Genomic DNA, 26,090 nt, shown 5'->3' with positions numbered 1-26,090 from the left:
CAAGAAAACATGTCACTTTGCCCTGAGTAGGAAATGTGACAGAATCTCTTCAAACAAGTAACCGCACCCTATTTTATTCAAAACTAGAAGGCTAAATCGACCTCTCAAATATTATTATATGAGAGTCCCTGTTCACATTTCACACTGGCGTCTTGTGGCTTTTAGGTATGCCTCTACCATGAGCCCCATCACTCTTCCATCAAAGCCCCTAATGATGGTTTAAAAAGGTGCTCTGAAGGAGGAAGATCCCAACACCCCTATGCTTCACCAGGTAAAATGGACCTGAACTCAAAAAGTGAAGATTTGCTAAAATATTGGGAACATTTAAAATGGTAGTTGTTCATTAGCTCTCTGCATGAGAATAGCTAAATTCTCAAAGGTTCTAGCTGGGATTAGGGGACTGGTGTTATCCAAATCCACATACTGAGGCTTTTTCTATGCTCAAAGAAATAGTATCCAGACCCCACGCTGGATATGCAGAAACAGCCTGTATGGTTGCTGGTTGGCCCTGGTCTCTGCATAACAGGACCTTGTGCAATGATATAATTCCATGTGGACTGGGAGGGTTTCTATAAAGGTCCAGGGCAGTGGTCCCCTGTGGAGTAATGAGTTCCTGAAGGCCTTTGTGGTGAAGCCCGTGGTGATGGGTAAGAGTTGGGCCTCCTTAGCGGGGTCCTGCAGTGGGAATCCTTTGTGCCCTGGATTTACCCTATGCCCTATTTTCCCGTGCCCTAGCCACCACCCACCACTCCACAGACACCTGGTGGCTTTCCTCTGTGGAACTACAGGTTCAGAATAACATTTTTTCAATTGAAATTCTACTAGTGTAAAGCCAGCTTAAACTGGCTTAACCTTCTCTGGTTATACTTATATTTCTTTAAATCAGCTCTAATTCACCTGTCAGAACAAAGAGAAGAACCATGAGCAAAACATGGATTTACTGTATGTTATAAAATATAGGATCTCACTTCTATTTTTAAAGTGTGTGCCAAACAAAACTAGAAAAAAAATCAGTACTAGACATTTTGCCAGTACTACAATATTTATATTATAACCATGAGTAAAAGGTTTAAGATGTATAAAAAGAGAGAATTTCCTCTTTTCTACACCACAAAAAAAGTTAAATTGCAGCGCTGGGCATACATGCCAGTTTTTGCTAACCAATCCTTCTTTTTGCTCGAGTTTTATTTGTTCCAGCCTTTTGTAAATGATCCCCAGTAATATGATATATATATATATGTACATTAGCTAGGGAGCAGTAAAACCAGGGCAGTTGTCTGCATCACCTGGGAAACTGAGCTCCAGTGTGTACAGCTGTTGTTAACCCCTGGGCAAAAATCTAACCTTCACTATAACTAAAATGGCAAAAAAAAAAAAAAAAATGTTTGCCAAATTGCCAATAGTGGACTCACAATATAGATGTACAGCATGTGTAAAACATATCATTGCATTTATTAAAAGCTGTAAAACGTGAAAGAAATTTTAAAAGAACACACTTTCTTTTGCATTTTTTTTAATTCATAAAAAACTCAATTGTGAAATAGAAAACAAATACAAAATAATAACAAATATTAGACATAAAAAGATCACAGGCTTAAAATGTATCATCTGGACTATATAACAGCCCTTTAATTAATGCAGAGACTCTGTGGGAGTCAAAATAAGAGGAATTTTGTAAGTGGCTTCAGCTAAGTATTCAATTCAAGAGTTAGCAAAAGCAGTAATTTAAAGGATAGTTCAGCTTTTCACAAAAAATGAAAAAGTTAACTAATTCACAACAAACCCCCCCCCCCCCCCAACCCTGCAGTCTCCGCTGCACTCATCTCCTTTGATGACTATCTTCTTCCACCCATGCCAGCCAGTGTAGTGGTCTGGGCGTTTGAGAAATGCAGTACACACCCAAGGCTGTGCGGCATCACAAAGCTAGATGAGTGGGCATTGGTCAACATCAGAGCACATAACCACACTGGCCAATGAGAATCTCTATGAGCCCTCTTTGTTCCAGAACAGTGACATGGAAGAAAGAAGGGTACGGTTTTCGAATGCCTGGACCGTTACATCAGCTAGCATTGGGCAGTGAAAGGTAATTATCCAAGGAGCTGAGTGCAGCAGTGACTGGGGTGGGTGGGGAGGGTGCTGTGAGTTAGTTCACCTTTTCATGTGAAAAACTTTTTTTTTTTTGTGAAAAATTGAACTAACCCTTTAAAAGGTTTAACATCAACTGTGTACTAATGGTGAACCAACCTGCAAGCTCTCCTTTGGTTTTTAGTCCTGAGAATTACAATCTAAACATTTATCTGGGTTGCTACAACAGAAGAAATATGCTGTTGTGGCACCTCTCAGATACAGTGCTTTTTTTGAAGAGAACCTGTCATGAGAGAAATCTGTTAGCTACAATTGCTGAAGAAGTGTTAAAGACTTTTTACTCTCATGACAGTTTCTCATCAATAAAGGATTACATCTACAGCAATTAGAGTTTTAATTCATTCTTTATGTTCTGTGTAAAAGAATGGCATGGAAGTGGCAGTCGTGTATCCTTTGCCTTTGTGCTTTATCCTTTGTCCATTGTGCTAAAAAATGTCTTCTTTATCACTCCAGAAGGGGAGGAGGTATGGCGTGCAATTCACTGTGCTCAGCCCAGTTTAGGAATGGACTTTAATTAGGGCCCCATTTACACCTTACTAGTGAAGTGCTTTGCGGTAATGTGCAATACACTATGTACATTACATGCATTGGTGAATTACAGTGCCAACCCAGCAACAACACACATGGGTTGCCGTGCACAGTATTGCACTACCATGTGTTGTGGTGTGCTGCATTGTCAAAAATGGTGCATGACCGTCGCCAGCCCAATCATTTGAATAAAAGAGTCCAAGAAAATGTTAATTGTTGGTAAGTAAGCCATATAAAAACAGTGAAAGCATTTTAAGGGCAACACCACTCCATCTTCATCAGAGCTTAACACAGGATAAAACTTAATTGGACTCAAGATAGTAGACGGTGACCTCACAGATCTGTATTAGGGTCCTTCCACACAGAGCAGAGTCCACTCTGATCAGCAGGGGATCTGCTCACAGATCCCCTGCTGATCTGAGCCAAACAGGACAGATGTCACATCCGTACCCATTCAGTTTCTGCCCGGCAGACACAGGCAGACTCCTGTCAGCTCTATGGGCGGCCAGGTGTAAACAGACTCTGCTACGATCCAAACTGCAAAAACAGAAGAGGATGCTGTCCTTTTCCATTTTTTCTGCAACTGGATGGACCCGGAGGTAGGCGAGTGCAAGTCTGTTTTAGGCTGACCTAATCCTTCCAATCAGGTCCGCCAAAAAAACTGACAGGCGGACCTGATTTGAATGCCTCTGCCAGATGGGCCTTAGAACCAGTATCAAGCCCTCATCATGGAGTAACAATGCAACAGTTCCTGGTTTCCACTGCTGCTCAACAGCTGTTACATTGTTATTCAATTAGAGGCGTATAGATCTGTGAGTTCATTGTTTTCGCTGAGCTCATCCAAGTTTTATCCCGTGTTGTTGAGCCCTGATGAGGGGGAAGTTGTGTTGCTCTTGGTTCAGGGTTTGCTCCCCCAATTTTTTGCTTGCTCTTGAAACACAGTGGCTGTCTTTCTGTGTTAATATTGTCTGAGCTACTGTTGGGGGCCCATTGCTGGAAGCTGTGCTGTGTGGGAGTCATCTCGCTAGAGCTATTGAGCTTGTTTGAGGTTTTCCTTTATCTGACTACACATACAATTTTGTAACTTTCTTTCTTTCTTTCTTTCTTTAAATATGTTGTCCTAGAGTCCGATCATTTGAATGAGCTGCCATATTGCAATGCATGTTAACAGTTTAAAAAAGCATGCATTAACACAGTCTACCAGGACACCAAAGTCTGAATGGGCCCTAATTCTGCATACTGCATAACATCATTGCACTTTAAAATAAGTTGTCATTTTGGAGTTTCATTGTTGTTTACGAGAGACTCCAAAATGCTAAACAATCCATGTAGACTCAGTAAAGTACAGTTTATAGAGTCGATTTATTGCTGGATGCTGTATCTCCGCTTCACATATGAGGGAAAAGTCTGTAAATTGTTTGGTAATGCCCAAAGAAAGAGTTCATGCAGGACTCAGTGTGCAGTTAATGTCTTGGTATTGATGCAAATAGAACATTTTTACTGAACGCTCATTAAAACAATGTGAGTAAAATTTGACACAAAGTAATACAATGAATACTGACAATTTTGTCACAAATTATTATTTATATATTACAGTGAATTTCACTTATATGTTCGTCCTTGGCCTCACATTTCCACGTCCCTATATATAAATGTTTGCTGTAGGCCACAGGTGTCAAACACAAGGCCCACGGGCCGAATGCGGCCCCCCAGGCCATTTCATGTGGCCCTCGCACCTCTCCTGCAGCTGCGGCACCCCCCTTGTCTCTGCCCCCACCTCCTCTGTGCAGCTTCAGAAAGGCTTGTCTTTGCCCACCCCCACCTTCTCAGCAGTCCACAGCAGAGAGTCTGATGTTTAGATTTTAATTCCTATATTTTATCTTTAATTCCCTTTACGCCCATTTATGGCTAAGATCAGGGGAAAGTAAGTGAATTAAAGCAGTAGTAAAGTCTGCTTTGCAAATTTTACCTACAGGTAAGCTTATAATAAAGCTTACCTGGCTGTAGGAAAAATGAATATCTTCTAAAAGTGCACCATTTAGGAGATGGAGGAGGGGGGACCCTTTTATTTTTGTTAACTTTACTACCACTTTAAGGAAAAAAGTTTTGACATAACACTGAGCCAGGTTGGGAAACCTCTACCTAAACAAGGAAGGGGCATAATCAAACAGGATTTTTATTTTTCATGTTATCTCCTACCTTTAAGCAATGAAAACATCATTATATCATACAGGTAAGCATACAATAAATATGCTATGACAACTGGAAAGGTTGCAAGAACCCCTTTTCCTTTCTGTAAAGAACACCATTCCTCTATATGCCACCATCCACCACAGGGGAAACAGGTGCTTCCAAAGAAGGAGACTGTAAACACAGCAAAGCTTGGCCTTACATATCAGTAACAGATCTGTTGCAGTAGGAGGATCTGTCCTGCTTGTTGATAATGAGTTTGAGCTTTCCCTGAATTGTGCAAATTACAGCTCTTTTGAAGCTGTCTGACCAGAAGAAATAAATCACAGGATCCAGACAGCTGTTGAGTGTGGACAAACACAGCACCAATTCATTAGTGATATGTAATGTCTGTTTCCAGGCCATGCTGGGAATAGTATCAATCTGGGATAGTATATAGGGTACACGTACCAGGTGATAAGGAAGAAAACACACAATAAATATAATTAAGACAATAAAAGACTTTTTCATGGCCCGGTTGCTGTTCCTTTTAGTCTGTGGCTGGCTTCTTCCCAAAGTGGCTTGGTGGAGCTTTGCTGAGATTTTTGCATAAAAATAGACAAAAAGAAACAGAAGGACAAAGAAAGCAATAACTGCCGATAAGTTGATTGCGGCTGCCACAACTCCTTTCTTCTTGAAGTGGAAGCACTTTTGACTGCAAGGTTCATCACTTTTGTTTTCAAACAGGAACGGTGCTATGCATACCACATTGATCACCCAGACAACGCGAGTGGCTCGGGTGCTCCAAGACACACTGTGGATTTTGAACTGTTGCAAAGGCCGGATTATTTTAAAGTAACGATCCATACTGATAAGGCTCAGGAACATGATACTGGCATACATGTTCAAGTAAAAGAAGGCACCTATTATCTTGCACAGGAGCAAAGGCCCATTATTGTTCTGATAGGCAATGCGAAAGGGCAAGCAGAGGGCAAGGAGGAGGTCAGCTATGGCGAGATTCTTCATGTATATGACCATTGATGTACACTTTTGACAGTTTGTCCAGAAGACAAAGAGAGCCAGAATGTTGCTCACAAGGCTAAGACCGCAAACAAGTGAATACACCACTGGTAGCATGGAGGACAGTACTCCATCTTGGATATGGCAGCCATTGAAAGGAGTAGATATATTTGTTTCCAAAGGAGTTGTTTCTTCAGTCTGCATGGTCCATGTTGTTGAGGCCAAATGAGTTGATACATCCATAAGAACGTCCATTATCTATCTGGAAAGGAACATTACAATAGTTAAAAAAGAAAACTGTATAGCATTAAAGAAAAAAAAAAAAACACTAAATATCTTGGCACTGATAACTTAAAGAAAAACTTTTGCCCATTCAGGCCAAAGTGAAAGTGTCTAGTTATATAGCCCACATACACACACTCATGAGCAGTGGCCCAACCACTGTCTCAAGGAGGAGGTCACATGCTTACCCATACCCAAAAACACAACTATGTTAGAGCAATAAACCAATGGCTTCAACTGAGTTAGGAGACATGATGGAACATGGGTATTTACTGCTAGGGAGACAGACTATCAGAAGCCACTGTCACTTCAGCCTTGAATGGGCAAAATTACAGTGTCTCTTTAGGCTCCGTTCACATGTAGGCGTTTTGGGGCATTTTGGGGGCGTTTTTCTGCTCTAGGATCAGCTCTCAAAACGCCCAACAAGACAAATCCTATTCATTTCAATGGCCCCTGTTCACATCTGAGCGTTTCGACGCAGTGACCAAAACGCCCAACGCTCAAAAAAGTACATGAGCTTCTTTTTGGGCAGATTACAGGCGTTTTCCATTGGTCTCTATTCAATCTAAAAACGCCTGCACAAAAAACGCATGTAAAAACGCCTGTAAAACGCCTGCAAAAACGCCCATAAAAATGCCTGTAATAGCAACGCCAAGATGTGAACGTAGCCTAAAATATCTGAACCATTATCCTTTTTACAGTCCTCCAACATAACACATTTATAACTAAGTAAACATCTCTTTTTTTGGACCACCTTTGTGATAAAGTTTTTATTCTTTCCTATGTGTAATCACCTTTAGGACCAAGCGTGGTATATTAGAATGGACAGGCTAATCTAAACGTCTGCCCTCCATGCTGCTTATACCTCCCTTTGACCCTTTTTTTACACAGGGCTGTGAATACTTTCCTAGCCTCCATTTGACAGTGCTAGGTTCCTGTGCAGCCAATCATTAAGCACTAGCACTGTTACAAGGGAGGAAGGTGAATGAAGGTGAATGAATTATGTGATTCCCACAACTAGAAGTACTGGGTATTTATAATTGCTGCTGGTGGTAGAATGGAGCAGTGGGCGAGAATAGAGAAGATCAGTATGTGCAGCTAGTAGATAGAATTTCTTGAGTTGGGATCAAAAGAAATGTTATTGACCAAGTTGGAGGATTTTATCCCATTTTTTGTGGGGTTGTGGTGTGCGTCTTATCAAAAAATGTTGATCTTTTATAGTGTACAGAAAAACTATCAAAAGAAGTGATAAATGATAATAGTTTCAACTGTAATTATGTTTAAAGATACAGCAAAAGAAAATACTTCAGAAACCAACAGAGAATTATATTGATTATTGTAAGTGATGTAATGTGGGACCAGCTTGGGAAGCAGAATCACAATGAAGAAACTAACCAGGAATCACTGATATCTTCTGACAAAACAAATTCCAGAAATAGAGAAGTGGTGAAGCACTGTACACAACCCGACTAAAGTATGTATGGATAACAGTTAACTGTATGAGTATAACTATTAAAAAGGAAATGTGTTTATTGATTAGGAGTGAATGGCCTTCTTTCTATGGGACAGCACAACTTGTGCACAGCTGTACATCAAGCCACGGTACATTACCCTGCTGTGACTGCACCAAGTCCTAAAATACTGAGCTATTGATCACTATCAGGAGACATTGTCTAGGCTAATTAAGCTTTCCATTAATGATGGATGGACAAAAAAAAAAAAAACTATATAAGGAGTATACGGTCTATTCAAGTGTCTGGAGTAAAATTATTAATGACAAAAGACTGATGGTGCAAAGGCTCTGTGACCAGGTCCAAATTCTGGTGGGCCCACATAAACCCCATGATTCAAATGCACTCTTCCCAACACACACATTCCTGTGAAAATGGCTGAATGTTAAAGTGGGTTCTGAAGTGATCACTGGCTGGAACCGTATGCAAACAGAAAGAGGAATGTCACCAGCACACCATGGGTCTCCAAAAGATGGGTCCAAAATTTTATTTAGCGACCACATGTTGTGATCACTAATTAAAGCTTTGGTCCCTTTATTTGGAGACCCATGGGGTGCTGGTGACATTCCTCATTCACAAAAAGCCCAAGTCACCCTGTTAATAAACACCAGTGATAGACCTACCAATCAGTATTGTCTCTCCAGTCAGTATTATCTTCTAGCTGTAAGCTTTTGTACAATGTCATCATAATCCTTTAGGCTGCATTCACATGTCAGCGTTTGGATCGCGGGCAGAATCGCTGCGATTCTGCCCGCGATCCGGAGATTTTTGCAAATCGCGGGACGCCTGTGCGTTGCCCGTGATTTGCAATAGCCCCCCAAACGCTGAGCGATGTTGCCGCGATTTCCGCCTCCCGAATCGCGGTAACATCGCGCAAAAAAAATCGCGGGACGCAATAAGCTCCAAAGAAGCTTATGTGATTTTTTTTTGCGCGATGTTACCGCGATTCGGCAGGCGGAAATTGCAGCAACATCGCTCAGCGTTTGGGGGGCTATTGCAAATCACGGGCAACGCACAGGCGTCCCGCGATTTGCAATAACCTCTGGATCGCGGGCGGAATCGCGCCGCGATCCATACGCTGACATGTGAACGGAGCCTTAAGTATTTACCATAGCCTAGATATTATTGGGTATGTCTTTAAAAGGTATCCATACACAAAGAATGTACATTTTTTGAAGATTCCTGAGAATCAATTGAAATGTGTTAATTCGGTGGTCTTTTGTTGGGACCACCCAGCTCTACAAAAGTAAATTTAATATAAAATTGTAAGATGCAGGTAACGTTTGGGTATTCCACTATCCGGATACAATAGCCAGCACTGCAGATTTATACATCCTTTTAGCACGGATGGTGGAATACAGTGATTTTTCTTGTTAAGGTTGACTATATATATATTTCCATCAGCCAGCAGGTTGATAAAAATACAAACAAACAGATTCCCCCATCAACACAAACAAGGTGGATGGAGGAATCCTTGTATTCTGACAGTGGGGCTCCTGTACTGTTAGAATACACTGATCAGCAGCTGCAGACCATTGGCTGATTTATAAAAATGTTTCAGCATTCCCCTTTGACAGTAGTCAACTGTTATATCGACTTCTGTTGAGGGGGAATGGCCATACGTGGATTAAAATGCAGTCAGTCCCTGCTGAACCAGCTGAGTTTCAATCCATCTACGGCCAGCTTAAGCTGGGCTAAATGAGATAAATATTTAAATGTATGGCCAGCTTTAGCCTAGGTTCACATATGTGTGGGCTGGGAACTCATGTATAAGGTAAATTGTTCAGAAAAAATATTAAGCACTATGTATGGCGAAAAAGGGCGTAGCTTACCAACATCAAACCATCACCCCAATGGTGAAGTATGGTGGAGGGAACATCGGGAAAATGAATTCCCAAAGTTTACCAAATTATCCTACAGAATAATATCAGGGTGGCTGTCTGCCAGCTGAAGCTTAGTAGAAGTTGGGTGATGCCGTCAGACAATGACCCTAAGCATCAAAGTAAATCTACCACAGATTGGCTTTAGAAAAAGAAAATTCACCTTTTGGAGTGGCCCGGTCACTGTCCAGACCCTAATCCCATAGAAATGCTATGAGATTAAAATAGTCTGTATGTTATCAGTTTAAGCTCATTGTGATTCTCTATCATTGTGACTTATACGAGGATCAGATCACATTTCATAGGAAATTAGTGCAGAAAAACAGTTAATTCCAAAGGGCTCACATACCACATGCTGCTCTTTAGCAACCCATACATCGGCAAAATACCTGCGTTTTTGCACACACAGAATCACATGGTAGTTTTAAAAGAAGTTTCAGGACTTCTTTACATGCCTTTCTTTCTGGTGCAGCAGTGCTGCTGTAGTCACAATGTGTGCATGCAAACAAGCATGAATAGGCTTGAACCTAGCCGTAGATCAGGTGGTTACTGTGTAACTTTAAAAGAAAACCTAATGTAAATAATTAGGCTTTAAAATCTTTAAACATACAAGTTTCAGAGTATATATCTGGCATGCCACCTATGCAGAGCATATATATATATATATATATATATATATATATACACACACACACACACACACACTATATAACCAGAAGTATTGGGACACCTGCCTTTGCACGCACATGAACTTTACATGGCATCCCAATCTTAGTCCATAGGGTTCAATATTGATTTGGCCCACTTTAATGCATAGGATGCATAAGTGCAGAAGTAAACTCATCGATTTAACAGTTAAAGAAAAACAGTTATGCATATGCCGGGAATGTAACTGTCACAGTGCCGTGCCTTACGCTCTTTTTCTTTCTCCTCACTGGACATGGAGGCAGCAGCGGGAGCCATTGGCTCCTGCTGTTGTCAGTCACAGCCTGTGAGGGAGCAGGGAGGGAGGGGGGGGGGGGGGGGGCGAGCCACGCATACTATATACTGTGCATATATGAATATACTGTATGTATATTATTTTTTTTTTTTTTTGCTATTACATGAGACTAATCTCACTATTACCAGAAGCTATCCAACGTTCACCCAAACTTTAAATAGATGTGATCATGAGTTATCGTCTTCATCATTCCAGTCCGGTTTGTTCAACCTGCTGACACACCATTAGGGCGATGGAAATGCTAGTACAAACATAGACTGGCTTGTATGGTGGTAAGTAAACAGCCGTCTACTTTTGCCATAAAAGCACAGTGTCACAGCTTTGAGTTTGTTCTACATAAAAGAAAAGCTGCCTAGGGTGGACAAACGGTCCACCCACAGACACCTGACCAGCTATGGGAAAAGTCTCTTTCAGGACTTTCACAGCTCCAACAGCTGCATCATTTACAAGAACATGTAAGGCCAGGAGGCACAAAGAGTGTGGTCCTTCAAATTAACAACCAGCACTGAGCAAACACAGGTTCAATGACAGACCGGAAGCAATCTCTGTCTAAAAGTGAATTCTTAGTAATTTTGTTATTTAACTTTATGGTACTCTCGTTTTAAAAGATTAGGTGAATAAGGTAAAAAAAAAAAAAAATGTCTGTGTTAAAAAGATAAAGAAAGCAGGCAGTGTAGCGTGTACCCTGGGATGTACTAAGCACAGTAGCTTACAGTCCAAAAGATATCAGGTGATATTGGATGCTGTGAACATTACTGCCTGTTGCACTCTACACACTGCCCTATGAGCCACAACACCTTGGAATCCATTTACAAAACAATTGTTAAACGGATATCACAAGCATTTATCTAAAAACGCTAGGTGCCTGGCTATGTATGGCTTCAGTGTTTTCAACAAAATGGTGGCCGTCTGCACACAGACACCGACTCCCTGTTGCATGAATGTGAACAAGTTGATTAAAAGATGGCTTTAGCTCCTGCTCTCCACCTGTATAGAGCTCCTCAGATGCCTTTCGTCCTTATAAGGACTTAATCGTAGAAGCCCCAAAAGGGTTTGATGTGCATTTGAGGAGTAAAGCCCCGTACACACGTACTGATCGTCGGCCGAACGATCGGCCGTCTTTTGTCCAGGGCTGTCGTGTCTGTTGAAAACTGCAAAACACTGCACACGAATTTTGTCGGCCAACAACAGCCGACTGCAGAAGTGATGTCATGTGATGGTTAACTTTCCTTGTCTTTTTTCTTTTCTGAGCATGCCCAGTCTTGCTAATCTGCTGTCTGTCGGCCGAAATCTGTACTGACTGGCGAACAATCGGCCGTTCTGGTGTTGGCCAACAAAAATTTTAATGCCTGCACACCCGATTCTGTTCGGGCGAAAATGCTCTGTCGGCTGTCGGAAGCATCATACTAACAAGCCTACAATCGGCCGAATATTTACGGCCGACAATCGGTGCGTGTGTACGGGGCTTTATCTACAGGTGGAGAGCAGGAGCTAAAGCCATTTTTTACTCAGCTTGTTCACATTTATGCAACAGGGAGTCGGTGTCTGTGTGCCGACCCCACCATTTTGTTGAGGTCTACTACAGCCTGACAAGCCAATACGGTTTGTCTTGCACCAGTCTATCCCCATGTTGATTCAACTGACACAGGTTTGGGGGGCAATCGAGTGGTATTATTTTCTTTGTTTAGTGTTTTTAGATGCAGATCATGAAAGTGTGTGAAGTTTATCTGTATGCTTGTTCCAAGTCAGTGACTAAGAAAAGCACTGGATCAACATGACAGATAGCTGATATTCTTTAGGAGAAGTCAGCATGCACATGACTATTGCTGAATTCTTGTGAAATTTCTAGTTTCCTGGCTGCTTTGTTGATCCATAAGCATCCAGTTGAGGAGTTATGACTTTCACCAATTGCATGCTTGAACCAAATTAGTATCTCACTAAATACTGGGTCCAGAGGCAGCCATTTTCCTAAGTAATTCAGGCACGACAGCCTTAGCATAGGCTTTCTTTAGAGGGGTCAGAAAAGGATGGGCGTTGTATGGGCGCTTCAGTGGATCTTGGCAGGCGGTATATGAGTCACTTACTGCACTTAGAGTCGCCTTGCCTTTTTGTTTTTCTTTCAAGGGGGCTTGTGATGATGAAAATATGAGAGCTGCCACCTGCAATTTGCTGACTTAAAAAAAAAGGAAAAATAAAGAAGTGAAGTCTCCAAGGCTGTCATCCTAATCCATGGATGAAGCATTGACATACAAAAAACATGAGGAACTGGAGTTCAGACCTCACTGGCTGGTTCCTAAAATTTGCTCTGAACAGTTTATTGGTTCTAGAGGCAATCACAATTTTAGTGCTGGCGTTTGGATAAAAATATTTTCTTCGCTACAACTTTAGTTACATTACTAATGGGCCATACACACTATAAGATTTTCTGAAGACTTTTTCCTTTAGACTTACCAAAACCATATAATATGAGGTCAAACCTAAACACTTTCGATTTGTATGCAATCTGGCAGGCCCTTGCACTACATAGAAAAGGTAAATCTGAAGGAAAAAGTCTTCAGAAAATCTTATAGTGTGTATGACCCTTTACCTGTAATGAAGGATCGATGTGCACAATGTGCAGGCTGCTAGATTCTGAAGAAGGTTTCACTGCAGGGATGCCCTGTCCTCTTCCTGCTATTGAGTTTCCAGCACTGTAGGAGTTAACAGCTTTGGGTCTTCAAACTGAGCTGCACTAAAGATGATCCATTGGGGACATGCCCCCTCTGTCCACCTCTACCATTGAGAAAGGTTCTTTTACTGATTACATTGCATGTACCACTTGTGATAGGGGAGAGTCTGATCAGTCACAGGATTCTCTCTTCCATTCAAAGACCATGTTACAGGCAGTGTATTTAATGAAAGAACTCTTCTTAATGGAGGAGAGAGCTTGTCTCAAAGGTTAGCTTTTTGGTAGCCCTGATTTGCCACCAGTTCCCGTCAAGCTGGCCAAGGGCTCCATCCTGCTTTTTCTTAGGCTAGGGTATACACGTGTAACAACCTCCAAGGTGGGTGCTAGGTAAATTATAATGGGGCCTTGCCTGCTTAACAGCAGGGCCATATTGTTCAGTTAGGCTGACATGTGCTCCCAGGTGTGCCTGTTGTGCTGGGGAGTCTCCCCACTGTATCCGAATGAGGGCTCTCATTGGGCAGTGGAGGAAACCTGGCCAATAGCACACCAGGGCTTGTATCCATTCTGGAAGGGCAGATTCTGCTGCACAGCATTCTGGGAGGGGGTATAAGTCTGTGGGGTGCGCATGTCAGATTGTCTTTGGCGGGAAGCAGAGTCCCAGGAGGGAGGTGACGGCTTTCTCTCCTCCTGTCAAGAGGAATCGGGTATCCCAGGCGGCCTGCCTGAGGGGGATACAGGGCTGAGCTGAGCTGCAGAGAAGGGTCCAGTGTGCTGAGGACCAGCGGAGGTGCTGGGGGACGAGTTTCAGGAAAGCATTCTGAATCGTGAGTACTGCAAACTTCCCCTGGGGTCTGCCTAGGAGAGGGGACCACTCCGGAGAAGGTCAGAGGGATCCAGGAGCTAGATAGCCGGGCAGCGGTGACAGTAAAGGGGTGCCAGAGTTAACCCTGAAGAGTAAAGGGGGTGCCAGCGGTTGGGCCCTGAAGTGTAAAGTGTTAAGTGTTGCAGCAGTAATTGCAAGTGGCTACCTCAGTCAGGGAGGACTGGAGAAAGCAGTGAAAAAGGACTTTTGAGCTAACAAGAGGGTCAGAAGTCAGTTTCAGTTCAGTGACAGCAAACCAGTGTTCACAAACGCCAGTAAGCTTCGGTCGGCATTCAGCCAGCATCAAGTCAGCACTAGAAGGCATTTTTTCCTCAAGTGTTCCATTCTTGTAACTAGTTGAGCCACAGGAGTATCCCACTCATTCCCTTCTCCCATCCAAGTTCCTAAAATAAAACTAAAAACCAAAGATGACGGACTAGTCATTTTCTCAGTATTCACACTTGGACATCGAGCTTAAATGTGCTGTTGGTGTTCGGTAATCATGGCAGACCCATATCCAGCACTAATGCTGGAAATACTGCTACACACGCACCTGTAAACTGAGAAACTCCGCCATCTTGTTACTCTCATATTCCTGGCCTGAGGCTTGCTTTGACTAATAAAATATTTTTTTTACATGGATAGCTATTTAATGTTCTTTACTATGAGATAACATTTCAACAATTCTGTATAGCTACGTTTTCAAATCCACACTTCAGATAAACAGTACAGTAAACATAGCTCCCAACTTTCCCTGATTTGGAGGGACCGTCCCTGATTTGGAACAAAGTCCCTCTGTCCCTCTTTCCTCCTCATTTGTCCCTCATTTTGGTCTGATTTATATAGTTGTATATAAAATGCACTATTTATCTTTCATGGTGTTAAACCTTTCACCCAAATTTGAAATTGCTGAATTTGTAAATTTCAAAAGCCAGTATAAAGAAATAGCAGTGGTAAAAAAAAGCAATTGTGGTTTTAACTAATATTTTTTTTTTTATAATTCTCCTGTAAGAGGGTGTGGCAGAGGGAGTGTCTTGCGCCTACATACTTTTGCTAATAAGTGTCTCTCATTCCCATCTCAATAAAGTTGGGAGGTATGCAGTAAACTTCAGTGCAGTAAACTTGAACTCAGAAAGTTCAGCCATCTCTCCCTCACCTCTTCTATCAAGTTCCTCTAGTGTAGGCCCCAATCCAGTGTCTCTTGGTAATCTGGCCCCGAAGGGCCCTCACGTTTCCAGGCTACAAACCTACATAGTGTAAGTCAGGGGTAACCTGTTCTCATGCTCCTTCTGACTAGGACTCCACCCACTTTAGCCTATAAAGGGGTACATATCTATGCAGGCAAAGTCAACTTTCTCCACTGCAAGTGGTGCTCAACTGCAGAGACATTGCAGAGAAAAAGGAAGTCAAGAGGAACATGCGGTTTCCTGGGTCACTGGGAAAGCTATCCCATTTGATGCTGCTGCCCCATGTGACTCTGCTGGCCATCTTGGGTCAGGCAGAGTCTAATTTAAACCCTGGCTCCTGGGCTTGGTGAGAATTTCGCGTGCTGTGTAGGGACAGGTCACCCATCTGTCAGGGACAGTATTTGCAGTAAGGAGAGGTTCCAGGCGAGTAGAGAAAGAGCATGGACACGCTATCCTTCCTGGAAACCTACCTGTTTTGGCATAGGCCAGCTAGGCCACATTCCATCCCCCAAGACAGATGCTGTTAGTGCACCCGAGACCTGCTACCACACTGTTCGCTGCAACATACTGTGAGTGCACCCGATCAGGTTGACTTTCTGTCAGGTAGTTAAAATGGTTTGTACTACATTTACAATATAGTTCTGTTACTGCTTCTGGACTCAGCCGCAGCATGCTAAACCTCCCTACACATACTCCACCCACCAACTACACCCAGGGAAGGGGCCTTAGTAAAATGGGTACTAACCCTGCTTACAAGCTCATATTCTTTTATATTAAACCTTTATCCCTAAAAGAAAAAAAACATTTTCTGTTACAGCTTATGAAGTGTGAGCTGAAGTTCAGCTTAAATTTGTTAATCAAGTCCATCTAATTCTGCTAATCTATTCACTAACCTCCTCCCAGACTGATAATGTTCCTGTCCAAAAGTGTCTGCTTTACTACTTCATCCAGAATGCAGACACCCTAAGATAGGAAGTGTGTTACTGGCATTAGGTGAAAAAAAAAAAAGGGAAAAGCCAAAAAAAAAAGAAAACAAATGCGGCAACCACATTGATGGCACAAATGTTGTCCCATTCCTGCTAGCCTAAATTCAAACGGTGGGTGACCCTGTTAGCATTTTGTTGAAGGAGCGGAAATGTGTTGGCCCAACAGTGATTGTATCCAATTAGATGCAGCGGTTGTTTGGCTATTCTGACGGCTGCGGGGACTGGCTGTCAGAATATAATAGCTGTCAGGAGAGATTTTATTATCTACTCTTTTTAGCCTTGATGGAAGAATTCATTAAATTTCTCTCATTCAGTCTGCAAGAAGGAGAAAAATCTGTACATGATTGGCTAACTTTATGGTACCTGACTATGTACAAACAAATACATGCAGTGCATTTAATAAACTCACATTGCAATCATAGATTTTTCTTACAAATGTGATTCTTTCACGCGGATGAGGTATGTGGTCTACATGTTCAGCTACATAATTTACTCATCTTGTAAAACGAAGAGAGCTAACCAGACTTGAGGTTTTTCTTGTAAAGTACTGTCATGTTCTTTCCCAAGATGTAAATGTACAGGAAATATAGAGACGTATACTTCTCTTCTATAGGCACATGGAGGCAGCAGGCTGTGATACGATAGAATTTTAAAGAACATTTTATTTTAAATTAATATTAAATACAATCACTCACTAAGCTATATTTTTTGTTCATTAATAGTTCAGTAATAAGCTGTCACCCCAATATATATATATATATATATATATATATATATATATATATATATATATATATATTATACTTTTAGTTATAAATCGCCTTAAAACTGGCCATACATGGTTCAGTTTTCTTTGTTCAGCCAACAGAAAAATAACTGATTTTTTTTTCAACTGTGGTATCACATGGATCAATCCATCTATGGCCACATTTACAGTTTTAACTTGGCCACAATGGCAGCATTGTCTCATTTTATGGTAGTGGTGTTTTATTATCTACACCAGGGGTGTAATTTCAATTTCATAGAGGGCCGCATCAGCATTATGGTTGCCCTCAAAGGGCCATTTGTAATTGTAAGACTACATTAATTTATCCAGGGCTTTCTCTTCTCAGAATAGGTGCAGGAATTCAACCACATACCCCCAACCCCTCTCCCCCCATTGAACTGCATCATGGGTGTGGCCAAATTGCACTACCAGTGGGAGGATCTTAAAGGGGTAATAAATAGGGATGATCGAATGGTTCGGGTCGACCATCGTTTCGACCTGAACATTGGGTGTTCGAAATACGTCCGAATTCCAAACTTTTTGCGGTAAAAGTTCGGAATTCGGTCACCAGAACCGCCCAAAATGCAATGGGACAGGATGTGGGCTTTAAAAGCCCTTGATTGGCCCAGAAACGTTAGTAAAAGCCAATGAGGGGGCAGGAGTCTTCTAGGAACGTGATTGGAGTGACTACGGGGACCAGAGGCCAATCAGGAGTGAATACGCCCCACAGTCTATAACATAGCCCCGCCTAACCTCTAGCACTGTGATACAGAGACTTTGGAAGAGAGTGGAAGCATTTGTGTTTCTCCTGCTGTGTTACAACGTTTGCTGCATTACTTGTAAAGCTCCAGTGTCATTTTGCAATTATCTTCTGCTGTATGGAGCTGTTCTTTTAGTGTGAGGAAAGGGATATGCAGTGTAGTTAGGCTACTATATACCACTATAGTTAGATTCAATAATCTAGTTTTTGTAGGGATACTTTTAAGTGTCAGGGTTCTGTCTAGTGAGCATGTTGCATTGCTGATGTATCTACAGCAGGTATACGTGCTTGCTAGTCAGCTGTTGTGCAAAATACCACACCCCCTTACACATGGTGACCCCACTCTGCCATGTCAGGGTGACCGGAGTTTAGGGTGACCTGGCTCTGACATGCCAGGGTGACCCCACTCTGCCATGTCAGGGTGACCATAGTTTAGGGTGACCTGACTCTGCCATGCCATGGTGACCCCACTCTGTCATGTCAGGGTGACTGGAGATTAGGCTGACCTGACTCTGCCATGCCAGGGTGACCCCACTCTGCCATGTCAGGGTGACCGTAGTTTAGGGTGACCTGACTCTGCCATGCCAGGGTGACCCCACTCTGCCATGTCAGGGTGACTGTAGTTTAGGGTGACCTGACTCTGCCATGCCATGGTGACCCCACTCTGTCATGTCAGGGTGACTGGAGATTAGGCTGACCTGACTCTGCCATGCCAGGGTGACCCCACTCTGCCATGTCAGGGTGACCGTAGTTTAGGGTGACCTGACTCTGCCATGCCAGGGTGACCCCACTCTGCCATGTCAGGGTGACTGTAGTTTAGGGTGACCTGACTCTGATAAAGCCTTAGTGACAACTATACATAAATTACAATTCATCACAAAAAAAAAACAGATTATCTTTCTTAGAATTTCAGTAGCGCAGGGATGGTGTTACCCTCCTTTCATAAAGTGCAAATAAATAAAGTGCATAAATTGCATAAATAATCCAAAACATCCAACTAAGCAAGAACAGAGTCCTTCAAAAGTCTTTGTTTATGTAGTGCCAGAGCAATACACAGTGCCTTTAATGCAGGGTCATTGGTGTTAGTTATAGGAACCACCGTACAATGTCACCACCACCAGCTCTGGCACAACATAAACAAAGACTTTTAAAGGACTCTGTTCTTGCTTAGTTGGATGTTTTAGATTATTTATGCAATGTATGCACTTTATTTATTTGCACATTATGAAAGGAGGGTAACACCATCCCTGCGCTACTGAAATTCTAAGAAAAATAATCTGTTTTTTTCTGGTTCTGGACATGCTACAGTGCTGAAACTTCACAGGTACACTTTTTAGACCCCCCAGACACTAAATCCAAAGAAATCTCTTTTTTTTTTTCAATATTTTTTTCAATATTCGGCTCTCTATCAAAAACGACAATTTTTAAGAACTTTTATTTGCCTGATTCATAGTCCCTGGGGCATGACCCAGAGCCCTAGGCACTTTTTAGGGGCATTTATTAGGTTTTAGGGCTTCAAAATTGTGTTTTTTGATTCCCGAAGTTCGGGTCCCATTGATTTCAATGGGGGTTCTGGAATCCGAACCGAACTTTCGGGAAATTCGGGTGTTCTGGTCGAACCAAACTTTTCAAAAGTTCGATCATCCCTAGTAATAAATACCAGATGGGTGTTATGTGCAGAGTTCAGAGGTGCGCTATGTACAAAGTGCAGGATTTGTGCTCCCTTTCTTTCTCCTTCTCACTCTCATTCTTCCCCAACCTCAGGGGTGTGCTTTGTACAGAGTGCAGAGTTCAGTGGTGCAATGTGTACAGAGTGCAGGGTTGAGGAGTGCGCTACATACAGACTGCAGGGTTTAGGGGTGTGCTCTGCACAGTGTGCAGGGTTGCAGCTGAAATAAATCCTGGGTGTGAAGGCCACATGAAATGGCTTGGCGGGCTGCATTCAGCCTGCAGACCTTTTGTGTGAGACACACGTGAGCTACATTGTAAATATAATATATTGTAACAAATAACTAATGTTTATAAGAAAAAAAATGGCTAAGCACCTTGTGTCATATTTTAAAGTGTTCATGTTTTCAGAAAAAATGTAAAGGTGTACTAACACCGTACAACCTCCCTATAGAGCCAACTTCTATTTATGATGCTGCCACCAAAACTTGCTTCATATTAAAGTAGTAAAATATTGTTTATTTAAAAAAACAAAAAAGAACCATGTTTTTTTACATATATTTTTTTTTACACAATGTCCTTAAATTTCTAGATGGTTGGCAACCCTGCATGATGACCACATAAATCAGATAAACAGATGCATTAGCCAGACAATAAAATTCTCAATTATACTCAAGTAGATAATAGTAGATGTTGATCTGGGAGGAAGATGTTTAGAGCCCTGGAAGAAAGATGTACCCAATATGCGTGTTGATTATCAGAAAGTAATTACCTAATTTGTAAACTACTAACCCTGTTAAGCCCGCCATAGACGGTTCGAATCTCAGCCGGTTCAGCAGAGACCAGCCGAGATTTGAACCATGTATGGGGAGACTGAATGTACCCAGGTTGATTGATCGTTCAACTTGGGTACAACCAACCTGTCGAATGTTATATTCCATTATTGCTAGCGGTTATTATAGCCATTAGCAGTAATCACCGTGTTCTCCCGGACGGGGATGGCTCCCCCCCCCCCCCCCGCCCTCCCTCCGGGAGAACACAATGGGTCCGCAGGAGGGATTCCCCCATCAACACTGACTCATGGTTGCAGGATAGAAAATCACTCTGTCTATGGTTGGCTTGAAGGATGTCTATATAGATTATAAAATTAAGATAAAGATGAGAATTCTCTACTGACTAAAGCTAAATATACACTATTATATTTTCTAATAAATGAAAATTCTCAAAACATTCAATGACTTGATGATAGTCATTTGAAAGTACTTAAAAACTTTGTTTGCTTCCAACAATAAGTTTTAAAATGAATTGACTGTACTGAACAAAAACTACATTTACTGTTAGAAATGAATTTGTTATAAAAATAGTTTCCATCCTGCTCCTTCGCTGTAGTCGAAAACAAAGGTCGATTTGACCCCGCTAATGATTAGAATATTGAACAAATGTTTTTAAAAAAAATTTGAACAAAATTCTACTAGTGTATGGTAAGCTTAAGCACACATCTCTACATGTCCCAACAGCTGTGTTCTGACAGTTCACCCCGAGTGTAGCCTCTTCTCAGCAGACACTATTCTAACCAGCATCTCACAAATGTAAATGACCTCCTGGTGAGAGATCTCACTGTAATTAACAACTGCTCATTCCTGGGTAATCACTATAGATTATACAGGAATCTAGAGCAGAGGTCTCCAATAGGCAGCCCAGGGGCCAGATGCGGCCCTTTGCTTACCTCAATCCTTGGGACACTATTCCTCCAACTGACACCAATGATGGGGGACCATTCTTCCCACTGACACCATCGATGGGGCACTATTCCTCCCACTGACACCATTGATGGGGCACTATTCCTCCCACTGACACCATCGATGGGGCACTATTCCTCCCACTGACACCATTGATGGGGCACTATTCCTCCCACTGACACCATCGATGGGGCACTATTCCTCCCACTGACACCATTGATAGGGCACTATTTACTCCTGCTAAGACCAATGATGGGGCACGATTCCTCCCATTGATACCAACCATGGGGCACTATTTTTCCTGTTAAAATTAATGATCGGGCATTGTTTACTCCTACTGATGTCAGGATATTTTCTACTCACACTGTCCACACTCCTGAAATCCTGAAGGACAGTAAACTGGCCCTTTGTTTAAAAAGTTTGGAAACCCCTGATCTAGAGTGTAAAATGTTTTTTCAATAGGGATTTAAAACCATAAATGGAGCTTGTGGTTGCAGGAAACAAAACCGCTCCATCTATGACCAGCTCTACGCACAGACTTATTTAGTAGATCAGATGTACAGGTCGGAGCGTGCCATGCAAAGACAAGCACGGAGATCCTCTTGAGCATTGCTTATGAGTCTGACAACTGAACCATGTAGGGTTACTGTTAAAAGATCTTTGGATGTAAAAAAATGATTCTGCAATTATAGCCTGATGTTCCTTTTTCTGTGAAGACTTTTTGTGACCCCCCCTCCCCCCCACCACCCATCATATAAAGAGGGAAAAAGATCACAGCATTTCCCGGGGGGAAAGCACCTTGTTTGAAGAAAGGCCTATTGTTCTTGGTAAGATATACAGTATATGGCCACCCACTTCCAACATTACAGAGCTGCACAGTGACTTGGTGATTTGCAGTCCTGACTTGCAGCACTGGACTCCTCAGGTCATATCCAAGCCAAGACCCCATATGCATGGGGTTTTCATAATCTGCCTGTGCTTGTGTGGATTTTTTCTGGGTACTCTAGTTTTCTTACACGCACTTGCAAAAACATACTGGTAGGTTCCTTGAATCCTATCTAAATTGGCCGTAGCATGTATAGGAGATAGAGGGACCTTAGATTGTAAGCACCTTGAATGTGAATGTACAATATATAAAAAGATGCGTAAATTGTCAGCGCTATATGAATATCTGTAATCAATAAACCAATGCTACGTGTTGTGTAGGGGCACCTTTGACAGGTCTTAGGCCCCTTTCACGCTAGCGGACAGACCAGGTCTGCCTGTTAGTTCTTCAGGTGGACCCGTTTGGACCCTCCAGTCTCCTCTATGGAGCGGCAGGTGTAAACGTCCATTAGCAGAGGGGACACGGACCAGCCATCCATGTGCCCAGTGGAGATCAGCGGACAGACTCCCTAGACAGACTCCCCACTAAGCAGGCAGACTCCAATGGTGCCCGCACTGTGTGGAAGGGGCCTAAAGGTCACCTTGCTTATATAAATACTCCCAAATTGTCTTTTTTTAGTAAGACATCTTATACAAAACAAACTACAGCAGATATATAAAACAAAATGTGACTATACACATTTTAAAAAGATAAACATACACATTACAGTTTAATAATTATTCAATATAATTCAATAAAACACTGGTTCTAACTGATGTTTCATGGGCTACTACACTGAGCATTGCCCTATAATTGGCTGAATTTGTAATGCAGTGCCAAGAACAGTGACGATATGTATATGGCAGTAACCCATAGTAACCAATCAGATTTAGTCTTTTATCAGTTTATGGATAAAAGAGGATTGTTGATTGGTTGATATGAAGTGCGAGGATCAAGATGCTTATAGATTTGATTTTGCCTCATCTGGTTGGTTATGGTAGATTGTGGAAATTATCCGATATCCATGGGGATTTTGAACTTCTCAATACATCAAAAAGCTGATTACCCTCAGAGGGGGCTCAAATGGTTCACTTCTATTTCCCTAGCTGATCACTGTGGTATTTGGTCTGGAAAAACCAATACTGAAGATGCCTCCTGCTGTTCTTCTTCCATAGGCATTAACTTATACTCCTCAACATGGTGGTTGTTTGTTCTCTGATGGCACATATTTTTTAGCATTTTTTCCCCTCACCCCACCCCACCCCCCTTTTTTTCCCCCTCTCTCTCCTTCTCACACTCATTCTTCCCCAACCTCTTCTCTCTATTCTGCTCCTTTTGCTTCTTCCCCCCCCCCCACGGGATCTCTTCCCCTTAACTCTCATTAACTCTCCATTCCTAACTAAGGCAGGCCATAGACGATTCGAATTACGTACGATTTATCGTTCGATAAACGAAAGCGGCACTCGTGCACATCATCGAGTGTACCATCAATGTGAGCCGAAAATCGTACGACAAAACACTATTTTTTGTGCCTTTTAACCACATCTCTACCGGACACACTCCCTACTGTTCTGTGTTTTGTTAGGCGAAATCATACAACTCCGCCACTAATGATACGAAATTCGGCCGATTTTCGCAAAAAAACCCAACATGTTGGATATGTGAATTTTTGCTGTCGTACGAAAATCGAACGTTTTACATACCACACTAACGATACGAAAATCGTTCGATAACACTGCCATTTACGATTTTCGAACGAAATTCGAATCGTCTATGGCCTGCCTAAGATTTCAGTCATTCTTGCCTTTGCTTCCACCAGAGCTCTGACTGGCACGGGTGAGACAAACATTTAGGACCGATTTATCCCATTTTATGGTCTTCTGTTCTCTACTCATTTGTCCCTAGGCTATTCCTTACTCTCATTTTCTAGTAATGTTAACCAGTTTGATGCAGATGAGCTCCTTTCGGATGCCGATGGAAGTCTTACGTTTGAAATATTCTATGTCAGGACCGTATTTACTTTATGCTTAAGAGTTCGTTTACTGTACAACTAATCTTCTGCGATAAAACTTTTTTTAAACAAAAATAAAGACCATATACAGTACTTCTAAACAATCAAAGCATACAAGTTTATGAAAAAAATATTTTCTACAGAATTTTTTTTCAAAGTAAAACATTACCTGTTATCTGATGTCTGCAGGCTGTAAAGAAGACCATACACAGGAACAGGTTGCAAAAAAACGTCTAGCGTATAATATAAATGATCAACAGAAATTAGGTAAATGTTAACAAATCATTCGCTCTAGTAGCAGAATTTCAAAGAATGCTGGTAAATTTTTGTAACCAACCATTCATTTCTTTTTCTTCTAAAGGAGATTGGACTTTGCTTCCATTGCAATCTCTCATCCAAAAAATAAAAAATAGCAAGTCTGAGTCAGAAGTAAAAATTGGATAGGTTCAGGTGCGGGATGATCCTTATAACTCCGATCTGTGGAATCAGTTTAGATGTATGACCGATAATGGCCAGCCTAGGAATCTCTTTGACAGGTTCACAAAAAATGTGATTAATATTTGTAGCATAGTGTAGTAATGTAAGGTGTTTTATCTCTAAGCATTTCTAAACCACTTAAAACGTCAAGAAAAGAAGTAAATTGACTCACCAGTGCAGCTCATCACAGACTTGTGTCCCTCAGTGGGACAATGTGATAAATAACTAGATGACGTGAAATGGAATCCCCCTCCTCGTCACCTGCTTTCCCCCATCTGAACTCTCTGAGATTTTTCCTCTGCTCTCTATTCAGAGGTGATGGGAGGGTTCACAGAATCTTTGTGCTCTGTCACAGCCTCATAACCCTGCCTTGTGCAACATTGACAGAGTGACACGTAAAAGCTGGGATTATACCAGAGCTGACAACTGTTCCCTGCTCATCCCAAGACATTTTCTTCGCTGTTCAATCATGGTTGTCAGCTGTACTCTAAAATTACTTTCTTAAAGTGTATCTTACATTTAAACCTTGTGTTTCTTGCAGTAGCAGAAAGAGTAGGGAATAGTTAAAGTATTATCAAACCCCCTGTGCAATAAAAAAAAAAAAAAATAAATAAATGTAGCTGCATTTCTTTAACCACTTAAGCCCCGAAAGATTTTACCCCCTTGCTGACCAGGGCCTATTTTGCAATTCGGCACTGCGTGACTTTAACGGATAATTGCGCGGTCGTGCGACGCTGTACCTAAACGAATTTGACGTCCTTTTTTTCCCACAAACAGAGCTTTCCTTTGGTGGTATTTGATCACCTGTGCGATTTTTTGATCATGCTCTATAAACAAAAAAATGCGTCAATTTTGCAAAAATAACAATATTTTTCACATTTCTTTATATGAAATTCCCCAAAAAAGAAATGTAAAAATCAAAATTTTTTAACATTTTCGGCCAATTTGTTTTATGTTACATATATTTGGTAAAAAAATTTGCAAAAAGCGTATTTTGATTGGTTTGCGCAAAAGTTATCGCGTTTACTAACAAAGGGAAAGATTTTTGTCATTTATGTTGTTTTTTTTTTAATGTGTAATGGCGGTGATCTGCGATTTTTTTTGCGGTACTGCGACATTGCGGTGAACAGATCAGACCCTTGACTGACATTTTTGACACTTTTGGGGTTACCAGTGACATTTCTACAGTAATCAGTGCTATACATATGCACTGTTACTGTAAAATTACACTGGCAGTGAAGGGGTTAACTTTTTTTGAGAGGGAGGGGTTATGTGTGTCCCTAGGGGCGTGATTCTAACTGTGATTGGCTGTGGCTTGAGGTGTAGGAACAGTGATCAACGGTCCTACATAGTAGAAACGTATGATCACTATTCCTACACAGGGGAGAATGACAGGCGGCTTGTTTACATCAGCCGCCTGCCTTTCTCCCTCTGCACCGACGATCACCGAGTGACCGGCGGACATCGGGTCCGCCGGTCACACGGGCGGGGGGGTCCGTGACCGCACGGGAGCGCGCCCGATCCCTAGACCCTCACAAGCTAGCGACGTAGTACTACGTCGCTCTG

The 26,090-nt window shown here is 41.9% G+C and overlaps 1 protein-coding gene across 1 annotated transcript; it reads right to left on the bottom strand.

Moving 5' to 3' along the window:
* Positions 1 to 4,756: 4,756 nt before the first annotated feature.
* LOC309560857 (putative G-protein coupled receptor 34) lies at positions 4,757 to 24,814 on the bottom strand. Its single transcript, XM_082264542.1, has 2 exons — positions 24,697 to 24,814; positions 4,757 to 6,124 (listed from the first exon to the last, which is right to left on the bottom strand). Exon 2 carries the CDS (start codon positions 6,115 to 6,117, stop codon positions 5,062 to 5,064), a length of 1,056 nt encoding a protein of 351 aa, XP_082120668.1. The 5' UTR covers positions 6,118 to 6,124; positions 24,697 to 24,814; the 3' UTR covers positions 4,757 to 5,061.
* Positions 24,815 to 26,090: the final 1,276 nt, after the last annotated feature.

This window comes from Pelophylax lessonae (assembly GCF_965119305.1).
Source record: "Pelophylax lessonae genome assembly, chromosome: 7".
Classification (NCBI taxonomy): Eukaryota; Metazoa; Chordata; class Amphibia; order Anura; family Ranidae; genus Pelophylax; species Pelophylax lessonae.
This window is presented reverse-complemented; position numbering and strand designations above follow the sequence as displayed.

Bases quoted from the DNA above. Each gene is read 5' to 3' on its own strand.
- LOC309560857 (XM_082264542.1), bottom strand. From the start codon at position 6,117: ATGGACGTTCTTATGGATGTATCAACTCATTTGGCCTCAACAACATGG.